The sequence below is a fragment of the Salvelinus sp. IW2-2015 genome, linkage group LG2 (genome assembly GCF_002910315.2).
Source record: "Salvelinus sp. IW2-2015 linkage group LG2, ASM291031v2, whole genome shotgun sequence".
In the NCBI taxonomy this organism is placed as follows: domain Eukaryota; kingdom Metazoa; phylum Chordata; class Actinopteri; order Salmoniformes; family Salmonidae; genus Salvelinus; species Salvelinus sp. IW2-2015.
The window spans coordinates 37,620,997-37,639,929 of record NC_036839.1 but is presented as its reverse complement, the minus strand read 5'-3'; the positions used below and the strand labels follow the sequence as shown (position 1 = coordinate 37,639,929).

General features: G+C 45.7%; 1 protein-coding gene across 1 annotated transcript in view; it reads right to left on the bottom strand.

Moving 5' to 3' along the window:
• Nucleotides 1–2,419: 2,419 nt before the first annotated feature.
• LOC111979437 (BCL-6 corepressor-like) overlaps nt 2,420–18,933 on the bottom strand; it is a 66,730-nt gene continuing 50,216 nt past the window's right edge. Inside the window, 7 exon segments of the mRNA XM_070448899.1 lie at nt 2,420–3,618; nt 3,807–3,957; nt 9,209–9,286; nt 10,766–10,911; nt 11,008–11,083; nt 11,086–11,103; nt 11,106–11,172. Coding sequence (XP_070305000.1) covers nt 3,183–3,618; nt 3,807–3,957; nt 9,209–9,286; nt 10,766–10,911; nt 11,008–11,083; nt 11,086–11,103; nt 11,106–11,172 — 972 coding nt within the window. The 3' untranslated portion in view covers nt 2,420–3,182.

Here is an 18,933-nt window from a genome sequence, read left to right as displayed (position 1 = left end):
AATGGTGGCCATCTTGAAGCATGTGGGGACTGATTGAATGGGATAGGGATTGATTGAATATGTCCATAAACACACCAGCCAGGTCATCCTGCGCATGCTCTGAGGACACGGCTAGGGATGTCGTCTGGGCCGACAGCCTTGCGAGGGTTAACACGTTTTTACTCATATTGGCCACGGAGAAAGAGAGCCCACAGTCTTTGGTAGCGGGCCGTGTCAGTGGCACTGTACTGTCCTCAAAGCGAGCAAATAAGTTGTTTAATTTGTCTGGGAGCAAGACGTCAATGTCCGCGACGGGGCTGGTTTTCTTTTTGTAATCCGTGATTGACTGTAGACCCTGCCACATACACGTCTCGTGTTTGAGCTGTTAAATTGCGACTCTACTTTGTCTCTATACTGATGCTTCTCTTGTTTGATTGCCTTGCGGAGGGAATAGCTGCACTGTTTGTATTCGGTCATGTTTCCAGTCGCCTTGCCATGACTAAAAGCGGTGGTTCGCGCTTTCAGTTTTGTGTGATTGCTGCCATCAATCCATGGTTTCTGGTTAGGAAAGGTTTTAATTCTCCGATGCACTTGCTAATAAACTCGCTCACCGAATCAGCGTATACATCAATGTTATTGTCTGAAGCTATCCAGAACATATCCCAGTCCACGTGATCGAAGCAATCTGATTGGTCAGATGAGCATTGTGTAGACCTGAGCACGGGCGTTTCCTGTTTTAGTTTCTGTCTATAGGCTGGGAGCAACAAAATTGAGTTATGGTCAGATTTGCCGAAGGCAGGGTGGGGGAGGGTTTTGTATGCATCTCGGAAGTTAGCGTAACAATGATGCAGAATGGTACCAGCTCAGGTCGCGCATTCGATATGTTGATAGAATTGATTAAGTCTTGTTCTCATGTTAGCTTTGTTAAAATCCCCAGCTACAATAAATGCAGCCTCAGGATGTATGGTTTCCAGTTTTCATAAAGTCCAGTGAAGTTCTTTCAGGGATGACGAGGTGTCTGCTTGGGGGGGATATACACGGCTGTGACTATAATCGAAGATAATTCTCTTGGAAGATAATGCGGTCGGCATTTGTTTGTAAGGAATTCTAGGTCAGGTGAACAAAAGGACTTGAGTTCCTGTATGTTGTTATGATCACACCACGACTCGTTAATCATAAGGCATACACCTCCGCCCTTCTTCTTACCAGAGAGATGTTTGTTTCTGTCGGCGCGATGCAGAAACCGAAGAAACCGGGTGGCTGTACCGACTCTGACAACATATCCCGAGTGAGCAATGTTTCCGTGAAACAGAGAATGTTACAATCTCTGATGTCTCTCTGGAAGGCAACTCGTGCCCTAATTTCATCCACCTTGTTATCTAGAGATTTGACATTGGCGAGTAATATGCTCAGAAGCGGTGGATGGTGTGCTCGCCTTCTAAGTCTGACCAGTAGGCTGCTCCATCTGCCTTTCCTGTGGCGACCTCGTTGTTTTAGGTCAGCTTCTGGGATAAGATCCCATGACAAAGGATCTGCTTCGGGAAAGACGTATTCCTGGTCGTAATCGTTTTTATATCCAATAGTTATTCCCGGCTGTATGTAATAACACTTGAGGTTTTCTGGGCTAACAATGTCAGAAAAAAAAAAAAAAAAAACGAATTACTGCATAGTTTTCTAAGGACCTGAAACGAGGTGACCATCTCTGTCGGCGCCATGCGGTGTGTTTTCACTTTTAACAATTAACAAGCTTTTTGCATTTACTTCCATTGTTCTCTAAGAGTTGCTGAATATTCTCTACTTCAGTTTGCTCCTCAATTCAAGCACCTTGGTTTGAGTGAGGTAGCAGCAGTACTCCCCCCAAAGCTGTGTGATTATCCATAGCAAACGGTATGCTGTGTGTTTTCTTTACTTTGTTGGCTTCATTTGGCTTGAGGGAGTTTGAGTTTACTTGAGTAGGCTACTGTTTCTCCCGTCCAACCCCTTATTAGTGAGCATTCAGGATGTGGCTCAGAACAGCCTAGCTACACTATTTTAATCTTTATTTAACTAGGCAAGTCAGTTTAGAACAAATTCTTATTTAGAATGACGGGCCAATGCCGGCCAAACCCGGATGATACCGAGCCAATTGTGCACCGCCCTATGGGACTCCCAATCACGGCCGGTTGTGATACAGCCTGGATTCGAACCTGAGATGCAGTGCCTTAGACCGCTGCGCGACTCGGGAGCTAAACAAGTAGCTCCTGTATGTAGGTAAAAGAGTACAGATGAAATATTGAAGTAGCCCAACTTTGGATTTGCACTAACTGTCTGGATGTCATCGCAGGTCCAGGCTAGCCAGATTTGGTTTTGAAAAGCCAGAATGTGCCTTATGTTCAAAGATTAGCTGGGTCCATGTAAACCCTTCAATAGTAATAACAAAATGTGGAGCATAACACTCAGATAAACTTTCTTGCAAATGTTAAGATTTATTTTGATAATTTTGCTGGCAAAATATAAATACAAATGAGATATTTTAATTACAAAAAAAACACAAATAGTATAACTGTTACTGTACTGCAATAGCCACCCTGTTATTTACAAGTTCTGTACCGAAGGGCGAATATCTTCTCATCTTTAAACCTTTAATAGTATACAAAAACACATCTCTTCAGTTTTGCAAGTGAAATTAGAGACTAAATGAGAAGCAGATTGAACACAGGTACAAAACAGCCCCTGAGGGTGATGAGTGCTACCTCTGTCTGAGGAGAACAAAAAACTATACAACTGATCCTCATCATGTGCTTCCTATGAACAAAAAATTTGACATTCAAAGCGCTGCCTCAGTGCTCAGACACACACTATGGCATATAAACTGACACACACACACATATATTATACTGTTTAACACACACACACAACCTTCCAATCATGATAACACAACCACACTCTCGCTCACACAATTGCAGGAGAGAAATCAAGATAACATTTCCAGATTTATATATTTATACTTATATTAATACATTTATAAAAAATAAGACAATTGTTAATTTACAGTCACCTCTTCATCTTCGCTTGATGTACAGACACATTCAGGTCTCTGCTGCTCTGTCTGTCCGTTCGTCCATACAGTCCACCGGTCCAGCGCAGGAGTTAATCTCAGATCTCAGGGCAGGGGTCTTACTCATTCATTCACCTATCGTAGACCCCCACTGTAGAGTAGGGATTCAGAAATCAGAGTCAAAGTTCAGGGTCAGGGATAACAACCTCCTGTTAGCGTTAGCTTTAAAATTAGCGTTAACTTTAGTCTTAGCGTTAGTCTTAGCGTTAGCATTAGCCCTAATGTTCCCATTGACATTAGCCTTAGCATTAACGTTAGCCTCCAGGGGTTCGTCCCAGCGGTCATCCAGGCACTCCAGGGTGGATCCCAGCAGAGCGGCCAGCTCAGCACTCCCCTCCACCAGGTCCAGCAGCTCCTTGCTGTCTGGCTGGAAGCCCTCCAGCTCGTCTGGGCAGGAGAAGAGCTGGGAGAGGGAGGCCTGGCGGTAAAACTCTGCCTCGGCCATCGTCACCACCTTCATGTGGGGGAAGGAGGAGCGGAAGGAACGGGCCGACATCCGCAGCTTCCGGAGAACATCTGAGAGGAGAAGCCAGTTCCTGGACCTGGGGGAGGATTCGGGACCGTAAGGATTTACACACACAAGAGATGAACAAATGGTCTTGGTTTATTATCTGTCACTTACATCTCACTCGCTCATTCTGTACTCCTCTTTCCCTCTCACTCCTTCTATCCAATCATATTGATTTCTGTGTGTGTGTGTGTGTGTGTGTGTGTGTGTGTATACACTCACCCCTGCGACAAGGACACCTGGATGTTGTAGCAGGGGAGGAGGGGTTGGTTGGAGAACTCAAACTCAAAGAGCTCCCTCCTGTCCTCGTCATCTTCCTCTGGCCCTGGGGGATCCGCCAGCATGTTACACACACTGCCCTCCTCTAAGGACTCTGAGACATGGAGAAAGGGATACACAGTTAGAATAACACAAGTCCACTGCCCTCTTCTAATGACTCAAAGTATTCACAGCCCTTGACTTTTCCACATGTTGTTGTGTTACAGCATGAGATGCTGTGTCCGTGGCATACACACAATGCCCCACCATGCCAAAGTGGAATTAGGTTTTAGAATTTTGTACAAATTAATTTAAAAATGCAAAGCTGAAATGTCTTGGGTCAATAAGTATTCAACCCCTTTGTTATGTCAAGACTAAATACAGTCAGGAGTAAATAAGTCAAAACACCAGTTTCAACGTCAACAGTGAAGAGGCGACTCAGGGATGTTGGCTTTCTAGGCAGTTGCAAAGAAAAAGCCATATCTCAGACTGGACAATAAAAATAAAAGATTAAGATGGGCAAAAGAACACAGACACAGGACAGAGGAACTCTGCCTAGAAGGCCAGCATCCCGGACTCGCCTCTTCACTGTTGACGTTGAGACTGGTGTTTTGTGGATACTATTTAATGAAGCTGCCAGTTGAGGACTTGAGGCATCTGTTTCCCAAACTAGACACTCTAATGTACTTGTCCTCTTGCTCAGTTGTGCACCAGGGCCTCCCACTCCTCTTTCTATTCTGGTTAGAGCCAGTTTGCGCTGTTCTGTGAAGGGAGTAGAACACAGCGTGGTACGAGATCTTCAGTTTCTTGGCAATTTCTCGCATGGAATAGCCTTAATTTCTCAGAACAAGAATAGACTGACGAGTTTCAGAAGAAAGTCCTTTGTTTCTGGTCATTTGAGCCTGTAATCGAACCCATAAATTATGATGCTCCAGATACTCAACTTGTCTAAAGAAGGACAGTTTTATTTCTTCTTTAATCAGCACAAGTTTTCAGCTGTGTTTTCTAATGATCAATTAGCCTTTTAAAATGATAAAGTTGGATTAGCTAACACAACATGCCATTGGAACACAGGCGTGATGGTTGCTGATAATGGGCCTCTGTACGCCTACGTAGATATTCCATAACAATTCTGCCGTTTTCAGCTACAATAGTCATTTACAACATTAACAATGTCTACACTGTTTTTCAGATCAGTTTGATGTTATTTTAATGGACCAAAAAATGTGCTTTTCTTTCAAAAACAAGGACATTTCTAAGTGACCCCAAACTTTTGAACGGTAGTGTATATTTTTGTTTATACCTAAAGGGGTCCTAAAATTCAAAATCAAAAAGCTAAATGATCCTTGGTATGACCATCTTAAAACAATTCCATATAGCTTAGTAGAACTACCCCCCCCCCCCCTGTAGGGGGTTAAAAATAATCATATGCAAATATTGTACAATTCAGGTGTGCAAAGCTCTTAGACTTAACCGAAAAGACTCACAGCTGTAATCACTGTCAAAGGTGACTCTAACCTCTAACATTCTTATTTTCAATGATGGCCTAGGAACAGTGGCTTAACTGCCTTGTTCAGGGGCATAACGACAGATTTTTACCTTGTCAGCTCGGGGATTCGATTTTGCAACCTTTCGGTTACCAGTCCAACGCTCTAACCACCAGGCTACCTGCCACCTCTACGCTCTAACCACCAGGCTACCTGCTGAATACTTACAGTACCAGTCAAACGTTTGGACACACCTACTCATTCAAGGGTTTTTATTTTGACTATTTTCTACATTGTAGAATAATAGTGAAGACATCAAAACTATGAAATAACACATATGGAATCACATAGTAATCAAAAAGTGTTAAACAAATCAAAATATATTATATATTCTTCAAAGTAGCCACCCTTTGCCTTGATGACAGCTTTGCATTCTCTCAACCAGCTTCATTAGGTAGTCACCTGGAATGCATTTCAATTGCCAGTCCTGGTGTGCAGGTGTGCCTTGTTAAAGTTTAATTTGTGGCATTTCTTTCCTTCTTAATGCGTTTGAGCCAATCAGTTGTGTTGTGACAAGGTAGGAGTGGTATACAGAAGATAGCCCTATTTGGTAAAAGACCAAGTCCATATTATGCTCAAATAAGCAAAGAGAAACGACAGTCCATCATTACTTTAAGACATGAAGGTCAGTCAATCCGGAAACTTTCAAGAACTTTGAAAGTTTCTTCAAATGCATTTGCAAAAACCATCAAGCGTTATGATGAAACTGGCTCTCATGAGTTACCTCTGCTGCAGAGGATAAGTTCATTAGAGTTAACAGCAGCCCAAATAAATGCTAAAGTAAAAGACACATCTCAACGTCAACTGTTCAGAGGAGACAAAGAAACCACTACTTAAAGGACACCAATAATAAGAAGAGACTTGCTTGGGCCAAGAAACACGAGCATTAGACATTAGACCGGTGGAAATCTGTCCTTTGGTCTGATGAGTCCAAATTTGAGGTTTTTGGTTCCAACAGCCATGTCTTTGTGAGACGCAGAGTTGGTGAAAGGATGATTTCTGCATGTGCGGTTCCCACCGTGAAGCCCGGAGGAGGTGGTGTGATGGTGTTTTGCTGGTGACACTGTCTGTGATTTATTTAGAATTCAAGGCACACTTAACCAGCATGGCTACCACAGCATTCTGCAGCGAAACGGCATCCCATCTGGTTTGCGCTTAGTGAGACAATCATTTGTTTTTCAACAGGACAATGACCCAAAACACACCTTCAGCTGTGTAAAAGCTATTTGACCAAGAAAGAGAGCGACGGAGTGCTGCATCAGATGACCTGGCCTCTACAATCACCTGACCTCAACCCAATTGAGATGGTTTGGGATGAGTTGGACCACAGAGTGAAGGAAAAGCAGCCAACAAGTGCTCAGCATATATGTGGGAACTTCTTCAAGACTGCTGGAAAACGACCCAAAACAATGGCGCCGCAGAAGGGGCAGACGGCGCCGTAGACGGGCACATCGCCCACCACTCCAGAGTATACTACTCGCCAATGTCCAGTCTCTTGACAACAAGGTAGACGAAATCCGAGGAAGGGTTGCCTTCCAGAGACATCAGAGATTGTAACATTCTGTTTCACGCAAACATGGCTCACTCAGGATACGTTATCAGAGTCGGTACAGCCACCTGGTTTCTTCACGCATCGCGCCGACAGAAACAAACATCTCTCTGGTAAGAAGAAGGGCGGAGGTGTATGCCTTATGATTAACGAGTCGTGGTGTGATCTTAACAACATACAGGAACTCAAGTCCTTTTGTTCACCTGACCTAGAAATCCTTACAATCAAATGTCAACCGCATTATCTTTCAAGAGAATTCTCTTCCATTATAATTACAGTCGTGTACACCCCTCCCCCCAAGCAGACACCTCAACTGCCCTGAAAGAACTTGATTGGACTCTATGTAAACCGCAATCACACTGCCCTAACCCATCTGGACAAGAGGAATACCTATGTAAGAATGCTGTTCATCGACTACAGCTCAGCATTTAACACCATAGTACCCTCCAAACTCGTCATTAAGCTCGAGATCCTGGGTCTCAACCCCGCCCTGTGCAACTGGGTCCTGGACTTTCTGACGGGCCGCCACCAGGTGGTGAGGGTAGGAAACAACACAAGGGTGCGTTCTCAGCCCTCTCCTGTACTCCCTGTTCACCCATGACTGCGAGGCCATGCACACCTCCAACTCAATCATCAAGTTTGCGGACGACACTACACTGGTAGGCTTGATTACCAACAATGATGAGACGGCCTACAGGGAGGAGGTGAGGGCCGTCGGAGTGTGGTATCAGGAAAATAACCTCACACTCAACGTCAACAAAACAAAGGAGATGATCGTGGACTTCAGGAAACAGCAGAGGGAGTACCCCCCTATCCACATCGACGGGACAGTAGTGGAGAAGGTGGAAAGTTAAGTTCCTAGGCGTACACATCACAGACAAACTGAAATGGTCCACCCACAGACAGCGTGGTGAAGAAGGCTCAACAGCGCCTCTTCAACCTCAGGAGGCTGAAGAAATTTGACTTAACTTTGACACTAACAAGAAGGAAATTTGACACTAACAAACTTCTACAGATGCACAATCGAAAGCATCCTGTCGGGCTGTATCACCGCCTGGTACGGCAACTGCTCCACCCACAACCGTAAGGCTCTCCAGAGGGTAGTGAGGTCTGCACAACGCATCACCGGGGGCAAACTACCTGCCCTCCAGGACACCTACACCACCCGATGTCACAGGAAGGCCAAAAAGATAATCAAGGACAACAACCACCCGAGCCACTGCCTGTTCACCCCGCTATCATCCAGAAGGCGAGGTCAGTACAGGTACATCAAAGCTGGGACTAAGAGACTGAAAAACAGCTTCTAACAGCCATCACTAACATTGAGGGGCTGCTGCCAACATACTGACTCAAATCTCTAGCCACTTTAATTTTATCACTTTATTTATTTAATTTTATCACTTTAAATGTATCACTAGTCACTTTAAACAATGCCACTTTATATCATGTTTACATACCCTACATTACTCATCTCATATGTATATACTGTACTCTATACCATCTACTGCATCTTGCCTATGCCGTTCGGCCATCACTCATTCATATATTTATATGTACATATTCTTATTCAATCCTTTACACTTGTGTGTATAAGGTAGTTGTGAAATTGTTAGATTATTTGTTAGATATTACTGCATGGTCGGAACTAAAAGCACAAGCATTTCGCTACACTCGCATTAACATCTGCTAACCATGTGTTTGTGACCAATAAAATTTGATTTGAAAAGCATTCCAGGTGTTGCTGGTTGAGAGAATGCCAAGAGTGTGCAAAGCTGTCAAGGCAAATGGTGGCTACTTTGAAGAACCTAAAATATATCATATATTTTTGATTTGTTTAACACTTTTTGGGGGACTACATGATTCCATATTTGTTATTTCATAGTTTGGATGTTTTTACTATTCTACAATGTAGAAAATAGTAGAAATAAAGAAAAACCCTTGAATGAGTAGGTGTGTCCAAAAATTTGAATGGTAATGTATGTAAATGAGATATTTCTGTATTTCATTTTCAGACATTTGCAAAATTTCTAAAAACATGTTTTCACTTCGTCATTGTCTTTTAGATGGGTGAGAAAAAAATATATTTAATCAATGTTGAATTCAGGCTGTAACAACAAAATGTGGATTAAGTCAAGGGTTATGAATACCTTCTGAAGGCAGTGTACACAGTTATAATACACAATGAAAACAAACACACACACATAGCTCATCTCTTTGCACACAATGGGACTCTCTCTCACACACACAAATAGACACAGAGCTGAACTCACCACAAACAGCACTGCCATAGAATTCCCAGTGGATCTCTGGGTCGTCATCAGAGTGGCCCTGCAGGTCAGCAAAATAATCTACGGGGAGAAGAGAGAGAGAGCGAAAGCGAGAGAGAGCGAAAGTGAGAGACAGAAAGCACGTGCGCGAGAGAAAGCGAGAGAGAAAGAGCGAGAACACGAGAGAGAAAGAGCGAGAAAGCGAGAGAGAAAGAGCGAGAAAGCGAGAGAGAAAGAGCGAGAAAGCGAGAGAGAAAGAGCGAGAACGAGAAAGAGCGAGAGAGAAAGTGTGAGAAAGTGTGAGAAAGTGTGAGAGAAAGTGTGAGAGAAAGTGTGAGAGAGACGAGCAAGGTTAGATGTGGGGCCTGCCACAGCTTTGGTAGAGAGGGGGCTGTCTATACTGCATCATAGCTGGCTGGATACTTGAAGTGTGGGGAGAGGAGGGGAGAGAGAGGGGCTGTCTATACTGCATCATTGCTGGCTTGGTTCATGCTGAGGAATATGCTAAAAATGAAATTGGAACCACACTGTCTCTCTACTTCCTTCCCTCTCTCTCTATGACACACACACACAGAGAGGGAGACATTTACGGTACTGGGAGCACACACAAACCAAGTACACACAAACACAGAGAGCCAGTAAGAGCTGGGCTGAGTGCCAGTACTGAGGCGTTGGGCGTATGGCGTGTGTTTGGAGGGATTAACGGCCTCCAGATGAGTGGGACCAGGTGGAGGGAGGAGTACACACACAATCTCTTTCGCTCGCTCTATCTTTCCGTCTAAACCCTTCTCCAGCTCTCCATCCACCTCTCCCTCCCTCCGCCTCTCCTCTCTCAAGGCCTGCTGTCTATCTGAGGTAATTGGGTTTTACTTGTTCGGATAGAAAGAGATGGACGCCACCGGCTATGTGAGGGGGTGTGTGTGGTTCCTTTTCATTCTCCATGTGTATGTAGCAGAGATCCCATTTGTCTCACACCCACACACACACACACACTTTCTATTTTCTAGAGTGAGCGTGTTCTGAGAAGCCCATTTCTGCACATACACTAAGCAAACAGATCGGCCGTTGCTAAGTAACCAGACAGACGAGCGAGCACGCATCCCAACCGACTGAATCCCCTCACACAGGTGGTCTTGGGAAAAGAAAGGGGTGGAAGAAGGGACTGTTTTCAGCATGTGTGTGTTTGTGAGAGAGAACGATTTTTAAAAGCAGACTGAGGGAGTGCGCTTTGAGATGGAGAATGAGAAGCACAGTGGGACACAGTGAGGGGTGTGAGAGGTAGAGCAGCAGTATAGTAGTGAGGGGTGTGAGGGGTAGAGCAGCAGTATAGTAGTGAGGGGTGTGAGGGGTAGAGCAGCAGTATAGTCAGTCAGGGGAGTAGGAGCAGCAGTTATAGTATTGAGGGTGTGAGGGGATAGAGCAGCAGTATAGTAATGAGGGGGTTAGACAGCAGTATAGTATGTGAGGGGTAGAGCAGCAGTATAGTAGTGAGGTTAGAGCAGCAGTATAGTATTGAGGTGTGTAGGGGTAGAGCAGCAGGTATAGTAGTGAGTGACTGACCAGTGAAGAATCGCTCCATGCTGTTGCTGTGGGTCATCTTGAGCAGACGCGCGCCGGAGTAGGTGGCCAGGGTAGGGTCAGCCCCGTAGGACAGCAACACCCGCACTACGTCCAGATGGTCATTTTCCACCGCGTCATGCAGAGGCCTGGACACACACACACATTAATGTAATAGGAAAAACACTGTGTGTTGTGTGTTTCTGCATCTGAGTGTGTGTGTGTATACTGCATTGTGTGTGTACCTAGTGCCGTCCTGTGCGCTGCAGTTGATGTCGGCCCCGTGCTCCAGCAGGTGTATGACTATAGAAAGCCAGCCCGGGCGCAGGCCTCGTGGAGGCACAGTAGCCTGCATAGTCCCTGTGGTTCACCTCACACACACAGTTCTCCAGACAGTACAGAACCACCTCCTGCAGAGGACAGAGGGAGGGAGGCACGGATGAGTGTGTTTACACACACACAGAAAGAGATAGCTGTGTCGGCCCGCCTGCCTGCCTACCTGCGTCAGTCTGCCTGCCTGCCTGCCTACCTGCGTCAGTCTGCCTGCCTGCCTGCCTACCTGCGTCAGTCTGCCTCCTGCCTGCCTACCTGCGTCAGTCTGCCTGCCTACCTGCGTCAGTCTGCTGCCTGCCTGCGTCAGTCTGCCTGCCTGCCTGCGTCAGTCTGCCTCCTGCCTGCGTCAGTCTGCCTGCCTGCGTCAGTCTGCCTACCTGCGTCAGTCTGCCTACCTGCGTCAGTCTGCCTACCTGCGTCAGTCTGCCTGCGTGCGTGCGTCAGTCTGCGTGCGTGCGTCATGCCTGCCTGCGCTGCCTCCTGCGTCTGCGTGCGTCGTCGTGCTGCCTGCGGTGCGTGCGTGCCTGCGTGTCTGCTGCGTGCGTGCGTCTGCCTGCGTGTCTGCCTGCGTGCGTGCGTCTGCCTGCGTGCGCTCGGCCTGCGTCGGCCTGCGTGCGTCGTCTGCCTGCCTGCGTCGTCGGCCTGCGTCGCCTGCGTGCGTCGGTCTGCCTGCTGCATGCGTCGGTCTGCCTGCTCTGCGTGTCTTCGTCGGTCTGCCTGCCTGCGTGCGTCGGTCTGCCTGCCTCGGTGCGTCGGTCTGCCTGCCTGGTGCCGGTCTGCCTGTCCCGCTGCCTGCATCGTCTGCCTGCCTGCGTGCATCGGTCTGCCTGCCTGCGGTTTGTGCATCGGTCTGCCTGCCTGCGTGCAGTCGGTTCTGCCGCCTGCGTGCTGGTATCGGTCTGCCTGCCTGCGTGCATCGGTCTGCCTGCCTGCGTGCATCGGTCTGCCTGCCTGCGTGCATCGGTCTGCCTGCCTGCGTGCCTCTCGGTCTGCCTGGCCTGCGTGCATCGGTTCTGCCTGCCTGCGTGCATCGGTCTGCCTGCCTGCGTGCATCGGTCTGCCTGCCCTGCGGTGCATCGGTCTTGCCTGCCTGCTGCCGGCTTCCTGCTGCATCGCGTCTGCCTGCCTGCGTGCATCGGTCTGCCTGCCTGCGTGCATCGGTCTGCCTGCCTGCGTGCATCGGTCTGCCTGCCTCTGTCTGCCTGGAATCACAACACACAGATAATGTGGATTCTTCTGAAGGCACTGTTTCTTGTGTTACAGCCTGAATTCAAAATTGATTAACACACAATACCCAATAATGACAAGTGAAAACATGTTTTTATACATTTTAGCAAATGTATTGAAAATGAAATTAGGAAATATCTAATTTACATAAGTATTCACACACCCGAGTCAATACATGTTCGAATCCCCTTTGGTAGCAATTACAGCAGTCAGTCTTCCAGGGTAAGTTTAAGAGCGTCACACACCTGGATTGTACAATATTTGCACATTATTTTGTTTTATTCTTCAAACTCTGTCAATTTGGTTATTGATCACTGCTAGACAGCCATTTTCATGTCTTACTATAGATCTCAAGACGATTTCTGTCAAAACTGTAACTAGGCCACTCAGGAACATTCAATGTTGTCTTGGTAAGCAACTCCAGGGTATATATATTTGGCCTTGTGTTTCAGGTTATTATCCTGATGAAAGGTGAATTCGTCTCCCAGTGTCTGTTGGAAAGCAGACACAGGTTTTCCACTAGGATTTTGCCTGTGCTTCACTCTATTCCGTTTCTTTTTATCATAAAAAAAATCCCTAGTCCTTGCCAATGACAAGCATACCCATAACATGATGCAGCCACCACCATGCTTGAAAATATGAAGAGTTGTACTCAGTAATGTGTTGTGTTGGATTTGCCCCAAACAGAACGCTTGGTATTCAGAACATAAAGTAAATTTCTTTGCCACATTTTTTGCAGTTTTACTTTAGTGCCTTATTGCAAACAATGTTTTGGAATATTTGTATTCTGTACAGGGTACCTTCTTTTCACTCTGTCAATTAGATTAGTATTGTGGAGTAACTACAATGTTGTTGATCCATCTTCAGGTCCCTCTTATCACAGCCAATAAACTCGAACTGTTTTAAAGTCACCAATGACCTCAGTGAAATCCCTGAGCAGTTTCCTTCCTCTCCGGAAACTGAGCTAGGAAGGACGCCTGTATCTTTGTAGTGACTGGGTGTATTGATACACCATCCAAAGTGTAGTTAATAACTTCACCATGATCAAAGGGATATTCAGTGTCAGCTTTTTTTTCTACCAATAGGTGCCCTTCTTTGCGAGCCATTGGAAAACATCCCTGGTCTTTGTGGTTGAATCTGTGTTTGATATTCACTGCTTGACTGAGGGACGTTACAGATAATTGTATGTGCGGGGTACAGAGATGAGGTAGTCATTCAAAAATAATGTTGAACACTATTATTGCACTATTATTAGTCTATGCAACTTAAGAGACTTAAGAAAATGATTACTCCTGAACTTATTTAGGCTTGCCAAAAGTAAGGTTGAAAACTTGACTCAAGACATTTCAGCTTCTCATTTAAAATTAATTTGTAAAAACGTTGATTTCCACTTCGACATTATGGGGTTTTCTGTGTATGCCAGTGAGAACATGCCGCGCTGTAACAACAGAATGTGGAAGAAGCCTAGGGGTGTGAATACTTTCTGAAGACACTATAGATCAGAGTGGAACAAAGCTGTTCAAACCATTGTGGGCTTTGGAACCATTTATATGGTTATGACAATGAGAAATGGAACACAGAAAGGGTTGGGCTGGCTTCCATTTAGTGTTCATCCCCTCTGGTTACTAACCAACCTGATAGAGCTGACATGATGCTTTAAATAAACCTCACTAGCGCTGTGTGGGAACTCTGGAGTGGGTCTATACGGTGGTGTTCATTCTAAGAGAGAGAATTGGTGCACGCACACACGCACACACAAAGTCCTTAACAGCCCTCCACTGAGAGAGAAGTGTCTCATCTAAACCTAGGCTGAGGTTCCAAACGTCCATTTCTATGCTAATTCTGGACGGCTGTCTACTCCAAGAGATTATTACACACTTTCTCCCTGAGAGCAGGAGGAGAGGACTGAGGAAATGAGGAAGAGGACAAAGGGGAAGACTGGAGATGAGGAGAAAAACAGAAGAAAGAGGGGAAAAGGAGGAGGGTGACAGAAAAAGGACAGAGAGAAAGCGGGATAGAAGAGCTAAGTCAACTAACTCCTAGCTCTGCCAACTGGAGAGGAACTCCGGAGTCTACCTAAGGTCCAAGACTCCTCTTGCTGTGCGCACGTGTGTGTGTGTGGTGTGTGTGGTGGAAGCGTAATGTTAAACCTCCCTGTTTAATATCGCTGTGAGACAGAGGAGCATACCACGAGAGCGCCGGCTCACAACCAGACACACACACACACACTCCTCCACAGTAAAATGAGAGCGCCGGCTCACAACCAGACACACACACACTCCTCCACAGTAAAATGAGAGCGCCGGCTCACAGCCAGACACACACACACTCCTCCACAGTAAAATGAGAGCGCCGGCTCACAGCCAGACACACACACACACACTCCTCCACAGTAAAATGAGACGCTCCTCCTCCCTCCCTCCTCTCCCTCTCTAGAATGCTCCCTGCGCTCAACTGCAATCAATGCATCACTCAGACATGTTACAAGCATCTATACAAGAATCATCACGCCACACATCCCAACAGCGCTGTATGTACGCGTGGCAGGGCCAGAGAGTGATCCATGGATCGAGTCGACGGGAGCGGCAGAGACATCTAAGCACTGATAAACACAGAAAGAGGAGGAAAGCTATGCATCACATGCACACAGAAATAGCAATACACTTCTGGCTATAAGTCAGTGGTGAAGAGCTGAGCAGCATGTAGGTAGAAGCCATGTGTAACATGAGGCTGAGCCCATGTGCCAGAGAGAGAGATGAAGACATCCACCCAGTCTCTGCTCATTACCATTTAAAATGCTGAAAGCGAGAGGGGGGAAGGAGAGAAATAAAAAGCGGGGGAGGAAGAGAGAGTGGGCTTTCATATGCAGCGGCATGGAGGACAAACTAAACCAACATGAAATATGCAGAACACCGGGTGTCATGGTGTGTGTACGCGCGTGTTAGTGTTGTCATAATACCAGAATTTTCAATACCAAAACAATACCACACAAACAAAAGGCATATTCGCCAAAGTCCCAGAATGGCACTTGAGCAAGACAGATCTTGAGTTCAATATCATTACAGTTATGTATACACTAATTAATCAATTATATAAGCAATTTGACTGTTTTTCCCAAAAATAACAACAAAGCGTTAATCATTTATTTGAATGATATTGATAACCTGGGTAAACCAAGATGTAGCCTAGGCAGTGTTCTAAAGTGCGAACAACTAAAAATGTCGCTGTGCGCGTTGTATTTTGGGAGCACTGCGCGACCAGGAGTTGTATTTTGGGAGCACTGCGCGACCAGGAGTTGTATTTTGGGCAGCGCACTGCGCGACCAGGAGTTGTATTTGGGAGCACTGCGCCGACCAGGAAGTTGTATTTTGGGAGCACTGCCCGACCAGAGTTGTATTTTGGGGCACTGCGCGACCTGAGAAGAGTTGTATTTTGGAGCGCACTGCGGCACACTGGAGCCAGGAGTGTGCGGAAATAGTTTTTGGGAGCACTACGGCCGCGACCAGGAGTTGTATTTTGGGAGCACTGCCGCGACCAGAGTTGTGATTTTGGGAGCACTGCGCGACCAGGATTTGTATTTTGGGAGCAACTGCGCGACCAGGAGTTGTATTTTGGGAGCACTGCGCGACAGGTGAGGGGTATTTGGGAGCACTGCGCGACCAGGAGTTGTATTTGTGAGCACTGCGCGACTATGAGTGTTGTATTTTTGGAAGTGATTCACATGCGCGACACCAGGATGTTGTATATTTTGGAGCACTGTCCGATCAGATGTTCTATGCTGGGCACTGGTCCGACCAGGAGTTGTATTTTGGGAGCACTGCGCGACCAGGAGTTGTATTTTGGGAGCACTGCGCGACCAGGAGTTGTATTTTGGGAGCACTGCGCGACCAGGAGTTGTATTTTGGGAGCACTGCGCGACCAGGAGTTGATTTTTGGGAGCACTGCGCGACCAGGAGTTGTATTTGGGAGCACTCGCGACCAGGAGTTGTATTTTGGGAGCACTGCGCGACCAGGAGTTGTTTTTGGGAGCACTGCGCGACCAGGAGTTGTATTTTGGGAGCACTGCGCGACCAGGAGTTGTATTTTGGGAGCACTGCGCGACCAGGAGTTGTATTTTTGGGAGCACTGCGCGACCAGGAGTTGTTATTTTGGGAGCACTGCGCGACCAGGAGTTGTATTTTGGAGCACTGCGCGGCCAGAGGTTGTATTTTGGGAGCACTGCGCGACCAGGAGTTGTATTTTGGGAGCACTGCGCGACTTACCATATAATAATTGTTGTAATAATAAGGCTTCGCTGTACTGTTGTTTCCAAGTGTCTGAGGAAAAGCGAGAGCAGATTTGATAGCGTCATCGTTGCACCATTACTACAGGTCAAAAGGTCAAAAGATCTGACCCATATTACCGGCACTACATGTATCTTCCTGGACCGCGAGGATCACATTTTACATTCACAAACCATGTTGTGGGCAGTTCTAAAACTACCCAGGCGTCGTTAACCATTTGTATACTTTGTTCAGTCAAGTTACCTCATTGGCTAGCCAACAACCTGGTAACTTTAACAGTATAGCTAACATGTGGGCACAGAAAGAAAGGAGAAGGCATAGCTTCTTCAGGTGATCAATGATCATAGCAATGATTGAATGACAGATTTGCATGTCCTCCTCACAAACCTGACATTCTTAAACAGACAGTGTACAGTAGAAACCTAATATTTCACAACTCTTTTTAATTTCAATGACAGGTATTTGTATCAACATTTGAGTTTTTATATTAAACTAATTAATTTACAGAGTTACATATTAGTTTCTCAGGAACATGTGCTTCAGAAGAAGTTAGAAGCATATAGGCCGTATCTCGACTGTATATCAATAAAAAAATATGTAAACATTCTGGTGCTCCTGAATTTCTCTAGTTGGGCACACCAGTGCTACCAGGAATTTTTATAATGTAGAGCTCTGAGCCTAGGCCTCCCAATACAGGTGAATGCATCTTCAATAGCAGTGTGTGCATGCACTGAGATATTGAGCTTGTTTTGACTGATTTCATGGGGCTACAGATTGAGAAAACAACATTTCCCCTTCCATATGGGACTGATTTTATTGTACTGATCAACAACATTTGCATACAAGCAAGCAAGCTCTTCTTTTTTTAAGTGAGCGCTGTGTGTAAGCCCGAATGACGCCATTCACGCACACAGTGAGAGACGTAATGTACTGGCAAGAGACGTGAGGCGAGGGCTACGCAGGTTGATGTTCATTGTCATGAATCTTGTCCTGGAGGCAGAACTAAGTGATTTCAAGTTAGGTCAGCTGCAAAGTCAAAATTGGCAATATTGTAAAAATACATGAGGACAAAAATGTGCTTTTTGGTCTTCATTTAAGGTTAGGCAACAAGGATTAGAGTGGGTTTAAGGTTAGGCAACAAGGATTAGTAGTGTGTTTAAGGTTAGGCAACAAGGATTAGTAGTGTGTTTAAGGTTAGGCAACAAGGATTAGTAGTGTGTTTAAGGTTCGGTTTAAAATCAGATTGTATGACTTTGTGGCTCTTTCAGCTAGTGACCACTCTGCAGAGCTGCCTCCAGAACAACATTCATGACGAGAAATGCTAACCTGTCAAGTGAGATGGGTCGTCACTAGTTACCACACCCACAAAGTTATAACCCCACCGATCTACACACACAGCAGACACTATTATCCAAAGCAACTTACAGTCATGCGTGCATACATTTACGTATGGGTGGTCCTGAGAATTGAACCAACTACCCTGTTGTTACAATTGCCATGCTCTACCAACTGACCTGCAAATGACCTCTAGTCTGTCCTGAGGAACCACTGAACTCACTGGGAGTCTGGACTGTATCATGTTAGCTCCCCTCTCAGGCTGCACAGAAGTTAACACACTTGAGTAATGCAACAGAGCATGTAGAAATGTTGAAACTGTTCACCAAACAATGTCCATTACAGGCTAGAACACTTTACAATGCAGGAAGATACTGCTAGCTTCCAGCTTTGTAGGCTAGCTTTCCTTGCTTGCTGACTGTTTTTGCAACCATAATGCAAAATATGCTGCTGTCAAAGCTGATTGTCACCAAAAACCTTAAAATGTGATTTTAAATCTAAACTTATCCACAATACTAACCTTATGCCAAAGCCTAACTTTAAATGAAGAACAAAAATCACATTTTGTTTTCATGGATTTTTACGATAGACAATTTTGCCTTTGTGGCTGTGGTTATGATGCATCTAATTCGCCTTTTTCTCAGCGGCGCCGGTCCGCCTCAGCCTCCTGACCTAATTGGCTATCAAACTCATAAAAGTTAGGTGAATCAGGTCGGACTTAAATGGAGACGGATAAAAGGCAAAGTGGTGCACAAAAACACTGCTAAAAAGCTTAATCTGATCAAGCTGGTGCCAAATGACCAAAGATAAATTGAAAGCTTTGCTGATGTGGTTATCGACCTTGAGCTGTTTCTACATGCTGGCCTTCTAGGCAGAGTTCCTCTGTCCAGTGTCTGTGTTCTTTTGCCCATCTTAATCTTTCCTTTTTATTGGCCAGTCTGAGATATGGCTTTTTCTTTGCAACTCTGCCTAGAAGGCCAGCATCCCAGAGTC